The 12,300-nt window shown below is 30.7% G+C and overlaps 1 protein-coding gene across 3 annotated transcripts in view; it reads right to left on the bottom strand.

Annotated features, from left to right (window-relative positions):
* LOC144847944 (uncharacterized) overlaps window positions 1–12,300 on the bottom strand; it is a 98,149-nt gene that overhangs the window by 38,118 nt on the left and 47,731 nt on the right. The window contains exons 9-16 of one of the 3 annotated variants that reach the window (XM_078704547.1): window positions 11,635–11,775; window positions 10,904–11,013; window positions 8,820–8,970; window positions 6,883–6,924; window positions 4,065–4,196; window positions 3,761–3,936; window positions 3,342–3,484; window positions 187–252 (exon numbers count right to left, since the gene is read on the bottom strand). In XM_078704547.1, the coding sequence (XP_078560673.1) occupies window positions 187–252; window positions 3,342–3,484; window positions 3,761–3,936; window positions 4,065–4,196; window positions 6,883–6,924; window positions 8,820–8,970; window positions 10,904–11,013; window positions 11,635–11,775 (961 nt within the window). The remainder of the gene's footprint in view (window positions 1–186; window positions 253–3,341; window positions 3,485–3,760; window positions 3,937–4,064; window positions 4,197–6,882; window positions 6,925–8,819; window positions 8,971–10,903; window positions 11,014–11,634; window positions 11,776–12,300) is intronic. The other 2 variants (XM_078704549.1, XM_078704548.1) reach the window with 2 other exon arrangements.

Here is a 12,300-nt window from a genome sequence, read left to right as displayed (position 1 = left end):
TCAGCTTAGCTCAACATATATAATATATATACTGTAGTATACATACAATATTCAATTAACAAAAGGGCTTATTAGTGCTAAATCTACGATAAAAAAATCATGCAACTATACCGAGGTGTAAAATTAAGAGGTGTACCAAACGTGAATCATGCACACACATCAATTCTGTAAGAAAAATAGCCAAACCTGTCGCCTGGGTCAGTTAAAACAAACTGTAGACCATCGGAAGATGGACACAAATCCTTTCGACACCTTTAAAACAAAAATTAATTGATTAATTATTAAAGTATTAAAGCTTTTTAATCAACCAATGAGAGAATAAACATTATTTGATTTCACCAAAAACTCATAATAGAATGCGGCGTTAGCATTGAGAATAAATGTGTTTAAACTTTGATCGTGTGAAAAATAAAACATGTATCACATGTGAATCCATTATAATAATTATATATGATTTTGATTAAAAATCTAAGAAAACATGAATTTAAAATTTCTTATGGATTATAAGCGAACATAAGCACATCCTCATAGATGCTTGACATTGACCACTTCAGCAACACAGCTGTATTACTATCAAAATATTTCATATATTTTAAATAGTAATAACTTTGTTGAGAAAAACTATTTAAATATCTCGCCCATTTAATGTGATCATGAATGTTGTGACCAGATTTTTTTCTTGACTATTTAAAATGTGTGTTAACATTTTTTTTTTCGCTTATTTTTTAAAGTATCATAATATCAGAAAAGACACCAGATTACATATAAGCTTTCAGCTTTCAGAGTTGATTGCATCTAGAGTGTTGATGCATGAATTTACTTCTAGTGCTTGACAGACTTGGTAGAGGGCAACAAGCTGAAAAGTTCTTTTCCTAAATATGTTGGTTAGTTTGATGATAAGGAGAGGAGAACCCAAAGTTTTCATTCGTCTTCATTATTACCTCTTAAGCCTTCCATAGCTCTGTTGCTGTGTGTCTGCTCAAATGTTATGACCTTGTCAATGTCATACCTTTAAGTTTCTACCCACCCTATTATGTAACTATTGATTTTAATATAATAATAAATTATTATTAATATTATACCATGTTTTTATTATCAATATTATTATTACCTAAATTCATAATAATGCTATCATAACTATATACAAAATTATCACCTACCATTACAAGTTCTATTTGGATCGTTTTCAACATTAAAATTCAATAAAAAGACAATTTAATTGATATATTGTTTGAACTTAGATATCAATTTCATTGACGATTTAATTATCATTATTAATGTTTAAAATATTCAAATCAAGATATTTATAACCAAACTGAAACAGTATCAGAATAATGTTACACTTATAGACATGGCTGATTAACTTTCCTAATTTATTGATTAAATTATCTATTATTTGATGAAATAATTGATGAATTTGTTAAAAAAACCCACACAGTACCAGGTCCGCTAATGGATGCGCTGGTATATATTTTACAGTTAGATTAATCAACGTAATTGGATAATTTAATTTTCTTTTGCTATCTCTAACAGTAACTCTAGCCTGATTGATAAGTGCAAAATCCTTCGGTGGTTATCATTATGATACTGATGATAACTAAGTGAAGAGGGTGTTAAAATGATAATAATACTGATAATATCAAGAATCTACTTATAAATGATCAGTGGAAATCTAGCTGAATATGAAACTACAGCTTTGAGATAAACAATGTGGTAGTGTGGAGGGATAGATTTGCCCCAAGCAGTGGCATAATGCAGAGGTCTAAAGGCTCCTGGCTTAGGAACTCCAAGTGGCTCCAACACTGGAGGCCTCAGGTGTTTTTAGCCTTTTTCGACATATCTTAATGCCTCGTTTTCCCCTGGACACTGCTCAGGGGCCCCTGGGTTTAGCCAGTGAGTGCTCATAGCTGTTACGTCCAGTGTATCATTGTCTTTTTTATGTTAGTCCACCAGTCGGCGTTTTAAAATTACGAGCTCAAGTAGTATACTTATGAAACGCCATACGTGTGCCAAAATATTTATCTTTTTACTAATAATTAATTCAAAACTCCATCTAGAACGTAGACTAGTGGATGGATTCAGCATCAACATTTATAAGTGAAAGAATGGATTTCTGAAACTGTCTAAAGAGCTAGGAGATTATATTTTGTTGATATAATAATAATAATAATAATAATAATAATAATATTGAAAACAAATTAAAATGAAAAGGTTTGATTGTGGCTCGACTCAAAAGAGCACCAAGTACTCCCCTCAATTCTTCTCCAAAATTGAACACAACCACCCCCTCCCCACACCCATCCTACCCCAACTTTAGTTGTCCAAAACAACATCTTTAACTGATGCCTTTACAAAGCCTTAGCCACCAGTATGGTTGGTAAGGTTTCAACCTGACTCTTTTCTTGCGAAAACCGCACCACTTTATTTCTTGTGCATTTAACATGGTTTTGATTAGGAAATAGCAGTGATAATGAATTCCTTTAGTGATTATTGTTTTCTATTTTTAAGTGACGAGCTTTGAGTAATTAGTGTCAGTAACGGTTGAGTTCATCGCCAGTCAGGCTCCTCACTTAATGGTTATAAAAGGATCACAACCTGCCATTAATTCATTTACAAGAGACCAGTGTAGTTTATTTTATGTGTTTGTAATATATCTTATAAATAAACCAAATATGTAAATTGCTAAAATGACAAGATTTCCAACTGTGATCTAGAGGTTAAAGAGGTAGCCGAGTTAAAATCCTGCCTGTGTGTATACTGTACCTGTGTACGACTACATAATACCTGTACTAAACAATTTCATTGATAACATTGACAGATGCTCAAATTTAATATTCAAAGCACGTACAAAAAGAAATGTTTATACATCATTTGAATAAAAAAAAAGTTTATAGTTTCAATAATTTATGCTCCCATATGGCAAAATTCACAATTGACAATTTTTAAATAGATAATGCATTCCATGATTGTAAAAAGAGTATAGATCTTTAATATTAATAATGGAACTGTAGCTTGGTGGTTAAAATATTTGCCTACATATCCTGAGTGTCAGGGTTCAAGTCCTGTCACAATACATTCTTTTTAAAAAAAACACATCATATTGAATGCCAAAATTATGGATTTAAGGTATTTTGATTGGATATTAGATGGTAGAAACCCTAAAGCTCTGTCTACACTATCAAACTTTATATGACAACAAAATTTGATGTACCCATATATGAACATGATGATATCATATCACTACCATATTTGGGCACATCACACTTTTTTTGTCAAACTAGTTTGATAGTGTAGACAGAGCTTAACAAAGTCAAAACATATTGAAATAAATGTTCACTTACATTCCTGTAATGCAGGCGACAATATACCAGAAACAAGCACTCCAATGGGACAATAAAGAGATGTTTATCACAAATTTGAACACACGGATGGTGCCGATTTTGACATTTAAATCTTCCTCCAAGTTCTTAAAATAATCAAGTATCTAAAAATAGAAAATATACAAAAAAAAGTGATTATTCTGGTTTTACTTACAAACAAAAGTATAAAACGCGTATTACAAGTGAATTAATTGAATACCATTATAAAAAAATTATTTTCTCTGCTTGCATATGGTGCCCTCTTGTGATATTAAGCTTGTGCAATGAAATACAAACATTGTTAGTTATCAAAAGAACACAGTGCATGTAATTTGATTATAGAAAAATTTTAAAATCAGAAAAGATAACAGACTAAAAAAAAAAATACTTATGAGACTTACTCTCCAATATTTGACTAGTCGATTGAGACGCAACCTGTAGAGAGCTATCGTTCTGTCGTCTGTATCTTGCGTGTATAAACAGATCAGGTCAAGTGGTAGTACGGCTAACACGTCAACGACAAATCCCCAACTATTCACATAATGATCTCTTATACTTTTAAAATCCTTGTAAGTTCCTGGATAGTGCGTAAGTAAGTGATAAAAAAAAAATAAGAAAAAGTGTAAGAAAACAAGTCACATATCAATGGAAACAACATGAATGTTAAACTTGAGTATTAAACTTTTGATAAAAGAATTATCTTACCGTTGGGAGTGACGACTGCTGTTCGTAGTCGAACAAAGATATCGCAAAAAAGAATAAAATCCATGATATAACAACAGGTGAGAAGAGGTATGCTACCAGTGTTTTGTAGGCTCGAGCTTCTAACTTTCGATGCTGAATAAAAAATAAAACAAATATTGTGTTTTATTCGACTAGTAGTAGAAATTAAGTGTTGTGCTCAATGAGCTTTTCCATTTTTGACAGCTAAATGAAATTATGGACTACTGTATTTCTTATATCTATTTTTGACAGACATACTATTTGTTAGCACTACCCTGTTTAAAAAATCCTAGATTCGCCCCTGGTTATAGTAAACATTTTCTGAATCGATAAACTGCAATTTCTACAGATTGTTTAAACATTATAAGCTTATTAAATAAGCGCTGCAGTTAAATAAGTAAAACCTGTAAAACCGCTGCAATTATTTTATCTTTAGAGTAAGTTTTTCATTTTTAATTCATGTTTGGTGACAGGTACGTACTTGGAGGGTTATTTGTTGCTGTAGTTAAATCAGAAGTCAGCGAGTCTGACATTATCGTGCGGTTGTTTCAGGCAAAATGGACTAGTTTAGCTCGCTGTCTGACAATATTAGTTAAGAATTTGACATCAACTCGTATGTATCTTATTTTAAATTTAAGCTCTGTCTACTCTATCAAACTAGTTGGCCAAAAAAAGTGTGATGTGCTCAAATATGGTAGTGATATGCCCAAATAGTGATATGACATCATCACATCCATATATGGGCACATCACATTTTTTTGGAAAACTAGTTTGATAGTGTACACAGAGTTTACAGTATCTCTTCTTATCTACAGAATTGTGTGCAAATTATTAAAGCAAAATATTTATAATATAATTTGTAATTTCGGTTATTTATTGATCAATAAAAAATGTTATAAATTATTTTAAATATTTTTGTTTACATACTAAAGTATTGATTTCACTGTGTTTTTACACATTATTAAATTCATAACAGTTTTCATGTAAAAAATGCATAAATGTATTATAATTATCATTACAAAATAACCATATGTCAAGGGCACACTGGTGTAACAGTAGTACATTTATTAATATTAAAAACAAATATAAACACAGTCTAGTTTCTGTTTATACAAGGGCATGAATATAATTATGTTAGCAAATTCGTAAGATCTCTAGATTCATTGGTTACATGCTTTTTAATTTTTTATTCATTGTAAAATTGTTTGTAAATCAAAATGTAAACCAGCCAACCAAATTTTATTTGTACCTCGTTCTTAAAATGACAATAAAAAATATGTTAAAACTGTAATATTAATATAAAAAAAATTATGATTGGATACAATATTGTATTTTTTTACTCAGTACATATACCATAGAAACAATAAATGCCATAAAATGGTTTATTTTTAGATTATTTCAATAATTACCTATATGTAGATTTTGTTACAAATATAATTTGTCAATTGTTTAAACAGATTCTATAATTACTTCTACTAATTTTGTATTAATATTTATAGATATATTTGTTAGAAATTAAATGTTAGATACACGAATTATTGAATTTCGGAGAAAGTCAAACAAAATTAGTATTCATTACAATATGCATTATAATTAATATGCAAAATACACAGCAATCAATATTGAACAAATCAAGAACTTAATTCATTTGGATTAATACCATCAAAATTACACAAACATCAAATATGTTGTATTGTTAAAAGCAGCATAGGATCGAAGATTCTAAATACAATGCAAAAGATAGAATTAATATAGGTTAAGTTCACCAATTTATTTTAAAACTTTTACACCCTGTTCCCTAATTCCTCCTTATTTAAAAATCCTGGATCCACCATTAAGGAGTGCTAAACTGCAATACAAGGTAAAACTGCAAAGCCAATAAAGCGTGACAATCATCTGCACATGCTCACAAAAATCTCTAGTATTCGCTGTATAATATACAATAGATTTAGCTGTTGGAAACCAGGGCCTTAATAAACCGCTTATTACACTGCAATTTTGACTGCATATATCAACTTTTAACCAAATTTGCTTCCATGCAAGAAGCTCGAAATTGTGCAGTACAGTGTACTGTATACAATTACAATGTATCATCATAATGCGTTTTATCTACGGTATGTTGTTCCAATTATCAACCATATTAACATTTTTTTTTCATCTTATATTAATAATATTTGTCATGCACAATATTACCAAAAACAAGACATTATAGACAGAAACAAAATAAGCCAATTTATTTTAGTTTGAATTAATCACTCAATCAATTGCATGAAACAATTCAAACCATCTCAATTACAAATTATAAAAGCTATAGCCAGGAAAACTTGGAAAAGATTAACCACAATCAGCATTAACGGCGCAGATCCATTTTGAAAGATGCAGGACACAGTTGAGAGTCGTTTTTCACCTCAACCTAGGATGAGCGAGACAATTTGGATTGGAACAATATTTCTAGAAATGACAACAGTACTAGGCCTCCAGTACTGTTCCCCCAGTACTGTTCCCAGGGTGTGTTCCCAGGGTCTGCTCCCCGGGTCTGCCCACAGGGTCTGCACCCAGGGTCTGCTCCCAGGGTCTGTGCCCAGGGTCTTCTCTCAGGGTCTGCTCCCAGGGTCTGTGCCCAGGGTCTTCTACCCAGGATCTTCAGCCAGGGTCTTCTACCTACTGTAGGGTCTTCTCTGCGAAGGATTTGCAACCAGGGTCTTCTGCCCAGGATTTGCAACCAGGGTCTGCGCCCCTGGATCTGCGCCCCTACGTGTATTAATTAGACGTTGCAATAAAAAAAAAAAAAAAGGCTTACATAGTTTTACCCAATTATTCTTATTTCTTTGGAATTGTATAACTGCATTGTGAATAAATTCAAAATTTGGTGTAAAAAAAAACACAATTTTATGCAACTCAATATTAAATACATACTTAATCATTTAATTTCCATATTGCTTATCCATTTAAGAGCGAACTAACTATGACAATATCAATTATTTGAAATAATTTTATTCTGCACTGAAGCACAGAATAAAATTCTATAAAAGTGGGCTGTAAAGATACAGCATCATTGTATTATTGTTGTTTTAATTAGATGAAATAAATGTTGATAATAATTGTATCTACTACTGTGGAGTAAATGTTATTATTGAATTCAATTGAATAGGTTAGTGATGATAAGCTTATGCCCAGATCAGCGTGGTATAGCAGGGCTTATATCGGATCAGTATGGTAAATAAGTTTATAATAATACAATATTTCACTCTAGAAATAAACAATTATTAATGAATAGAATGTATCCTAATAGTAATACTAAGATAAATGTAACTGTCAAACGAATACAATGCATCCTATCTATAGTACCGTAGTAGGATAGAAAATGTCAAAAGCACTTTGACATCACAATTTATGGAGGCTTACACTAATATTGTGATAGCAATAGCAGAAAGAAATTCAGTAGCAATAAAATAACAATTATAAATTTGATTGCAAAAAAGAAAACGATAATAAATCAATTATGATAATTGATAGTTTTATATAGAAACAAATGTTAATTTATACCTGTAACTTGTTGTAATGAATACCCAAAACAATTCATAATTTAGCTTTAAATAGATTAAAGAAAAATACAGATATACAATAAATAATACATATGTTTACATTAAATTATGTATACAGTACACAACAATAATTTTAAAGTTTTAAGTCTGTTTTGTTTGTGAAAACTATTCAAATTTATAATTAATTGTATACAAATTACCTCACAAATTAGTGGCAAATTAATAATTATAAAAAACCTAATTGAATAGTACAAGATGAATTAAGATATAATTATGCAGCAGCGGCAGTGTGTATATCAGGCACTGCAAAGATAGAACAGAGAAAACACCAACTAAATGATATGTACAAAGTATTGTATCCACTAATGCATATACGTCTCCAAGACATGTTCAATTAAGGCAATCTTAACTCAATACTAATTTAAAAACATTACCTAATTGATTCTACAACGCAGGAATTTGTATTCGTGGCTTCTAAGATTTCTGGAAATTTGTGTCATTACTCCAAGTTAATTAACATACAAGGGTGACAGTTTCTCCCGACAAGTCTTTATGTGATAAATAATTGGTCTTATTATACTCGTATATCATGTGTCAGATACTCACTTGAAGTACACACGTTATCATTGGACAATGAGTATGCTTGATGTTATGCCACTATTTACTATTGTTTTGGTCTGTGCATTTGCTGATTCTATTATTTACTGCAGTAATTATTATACTGCAGTAATTATTACACTGCAGTAATTATTACACTGCAGTAATTATTATAATGCAGTAATTATTATACTGTAGTCATTATTACACTGCTGTAATTATTATAATATTATGCTGTAATTATTTTACTGCAGTAAAGCCAGCTGTTTTGTATGCATCAATGATGAAATTATAGCACCACATTGAATACTGTTTTTATCTGAATGTTGCTAATATAATAAGGTTTAATGAAAATCTATGAACATTTCTGATATATTTTATTTTAATAGTAGAATCTGTTTCCTAAATGCATTAAAACAATTTTTTTTTTAATAAAATGATAATTGAGTGAGGAACTGAAATTACTAAACTGAGAGAGAAAAAGATAGGAAAATTGAAAATATGATAAAAAAAAAACATTAAAAAAAATCATCATTTATCTTTGTATACTCTGATGGTGATTTTAAATGTTGATAAAATAAAAAAGAAGACTTACCAGAGAAGCTAGCCACATATGGATAGACCATCACAATTATAAGTGTGAGCAACAAGACTAGTCGTTCCCAGTATTTGGCAAAGCGGGAATTGGGCATCAGAATACACTTGGAGAATGTACGTTTGACACTTTCAATTTGTTTTTCTATTCGCTAAAAATAAAATGAAAAGTATTTCCAATAAAATATAACAATTATAGGCCACAAGTAGAATTCCTGTTAATGGGCACCTTCAACAAAGTGACCCTTTAATTGGGATGTCCACTGAATAGGGGTTTCCCCATAATAGAGGGGGGGGGGGGGGGGTCTCCCTGAATAGGTATGTCCCAAAGATGGAGTTCTGTTGTAATAATCATATAATAGCCGAACATTTTGTGAAGAGTGTAAAATAATGGGCATTTTATATTTTTATATATTAATATAATCTGTTTTTAATGAATTGTTTTAAAGTGGTTATAGTCAACATTAATAATGTAATGGCATTTTATCTGTGGTTTGAAATCATTCTTTTGACAAGCTGTTAGACTGTCTTCTGAACCCTCCTTCAGACACGCCTATGCATGTTTAACTTAAAGTGTAATATTTCATGAAACTCGTACGATTGCGTTAAAACTACCTATACGAGATCTTAATGGTCACATGACAGGCATCTATATGCAATAAAATGCTTTAATACCGCAGTTAGGCCGTGGTACAGCATATGTTAAAAGCTACAGTTGGACAGAAGCTAACGTATCATGGTAAAGAGACATTTGGGACCATTTGCAACAATGTTGGTTTTTTTTGTTCATCATCACGATCATTACACTGACAGCATAGATGAGTTTAATTGCACAAACTGCAATACAACTACCTATGGTTTAAGTGTACGCTATCAAATAATACTACAGTTAAGATCAGCTGAAGTTGTAACAAAATTAAGTGGTATGCGTTATTTTATTAGAACAAAATTTGATTGTTAATAATTTTTTCATTATATTAAATATTAAAGTATAATTACAAAATGGAATAATATTTGGCACAATGAAACCCATATGAATGGTATTAATATTGAACTATGTGGTATAATAAATTAATAAATCAATTAATCTGTTACGTCTATTCTAATCTGTGAATGTAAAAATTGTTTTAAACAAAAACCTTAAAGATGGATCGTAGGAAATAATTAGAACACTGGCTGGGGTTGGCCACGCTGACCAAGTGACCTGTCCCTCATTGACCAGTAGATTGAATACCATAACAAATGACCACAAAACACTGTTGTGATAGCACATGTATAGCTTTTCTGAAGTTAGGTCAAAATTATATCAGGATCTTTATCAATAAAAAGGTACGGTATAAACTCTGAGGCGTCTGTAGTATTAGTATGCCAGACCTACAAACCTCTTTCCTTTATTACTGCGATTGCATTGTAAATAAAAAAAACTAATTTTGATGTCCTATTTCAGGGTCATGAACCCAAGTTTGTGGAACGTTGACTTAGACTAGATAATAATTGGGCTTTATGAATGTGTATGCATTACCAAATAGGTTAATGGAGAATAATATTGATACTCGTACGGTAAAATATAATTCTTATAGGAGTGTGTATGCCCCAAGGTTGTTGAGTAGTAATTAATGTTACTAGCGTATTGTAAAACCAAAAGTTGGCAAACTCAACTACATTTTAACGAATGATAAATGTACCCCATAGGCCAATGAAAGAAGATTAGTTATTGGATGTATAAAAAAAACAGGACATTTGAATTGCTGAATGAAGAAGAGAAGAAGTTTTGAAAAGATTCTGTCTACACTATCTAGTTTGTGAAAAAAAAGGTGTGATATGCCCAAATATGGTAGTGATATGTCCAAATATAGTAGTGATATGCCCAAATATAGTAGTGATATGCCCAAATATAGTAGTGATTTTCCCAAATATAGTAGTGATATGACATCATCATTTCCATATATGGGCACATCACATTTTTTGTAACATAAGTTTGATAGTGTAGACAGAACATTAGCTTTTTTAAAATAATGGTTAATAATAAGTATAATAATTTTTTTTTTTGGTGGATGAAAAAGAAGTTAATAAAATAAAACTTACTGATCTGCATGTGCCACGATGTACGGTCACCCATTCACTCCCAGCCTCTTCAATATTCAGGGCATCAACTGCTTGCACCTCGTGTTTACCAGTCAGCTTAGCCGACAGTTCTGAAGGATAGTATACAAATAATGAATGTTTATGAGTGCGATGGTACAAATAATTTTATGAGGTAAAAGATGAATTTCATATTTCACCAAATAAAATTATTTGTTCTATCTCATGAATATAAAAACTGTTGTTTTAATTTAATATAACATTTAAATAGATTCCTTTGTCATTTTATTCATGCAGATTGTTTTTTTTTAAAGTACTATCACACAATCATTTAATAGTACATATACTATTGCACACCATGTGACCCACAATGACAGGAGTTAATTTAGGTGTTATATAATAATCAATAAAATCACATTTTGATCATCAATATGGCATAGTATCTACCCCTCTCCTATGGTTGTAGAAAACAAATAAAAAGCCAACATCATAATTAACGGAAAGATATTTTGAGATTTCTAAAAAACCAATTATCTTCTTACGAATATTGAATCTAGAGAATTAATAGTTATAAATTCAAAATTTATTATGACAGGATGCCTTCGTAAAAAATTCCAATCAAAATTGTATAAAGTCAGGCATTGATTACAGCGTGTTGTATATCACACAAACTGTTTTGTACGAAGATTAAGAAATTATGCATGCAAAATGGAGATTTTATCACCGCATCTTACTCGATACTTGGGCACTTATGATGGATAATCTCTTCATGCTCTTTGATGCGGGAATAACGCCCTCTCCAGCCTTCGCTCGGTCTTCCAACAGTCCTGCAGCATCGCATCGCTCCTCGGCAATTTGTTGTAGTTTCTTGGCAACTGTAAAAAAAATGTTTTTTAATTGGATTCATATATAATTTTTATAAAAAGGATTTTTTCATAGCAAGTAAAATGTAATGAAATATATTTGTAATTTATGAAACGAAGAACAAAATACTGTACATGCTCTAAATAATATTAAAAATTAATTGTTATATGTCTTTATTTGGAGTAATCTTGTGGCTGAAAGAGTAGAATTTCAGTTAAAGGTACACAAGCTTTAAAAAAAAATCCAAATAAATAGAATATTTTATTTTCAAAATAAAAAGTTTAACCTAAAAGAATATATGTATTATTTTATTCAGATTGACTCAGACATATTCTTTACTTCCACAAAAAACTTTAACGAGAAATTATGAATGTCCTTAATTTCACATTCACATTCAATTTACCATAAAAAAAAACTTGTCACGATTTCAATAAATAAATGTATCATAATCCAACATTAAGAAAATTAGAAAAGCATATTCCGCAGCAGCTGTGGCATTTGCGAGAATATTTTGCTTTGTCATTTCCACGAATGTA

Source organism: Antedon bifida, chromosome 7 (genome assembly GCF_963402885.1).
Source record: "Antedon bifida chromosome 7, ecAntBifi1.1, whole genome shotgun sequence".
Taxonomy (NCBI): domain Eukaryota; kingdom Metazoa; phylum Echinodermata; class Crinoidea; order Comatulida; family Antedonidae; genus Antedon; species Antedon bifida.
Note: the sequence above shows the minus strand (reverse complement) of the source record. Positions and strands in the feature narration are given on the sequence as shown.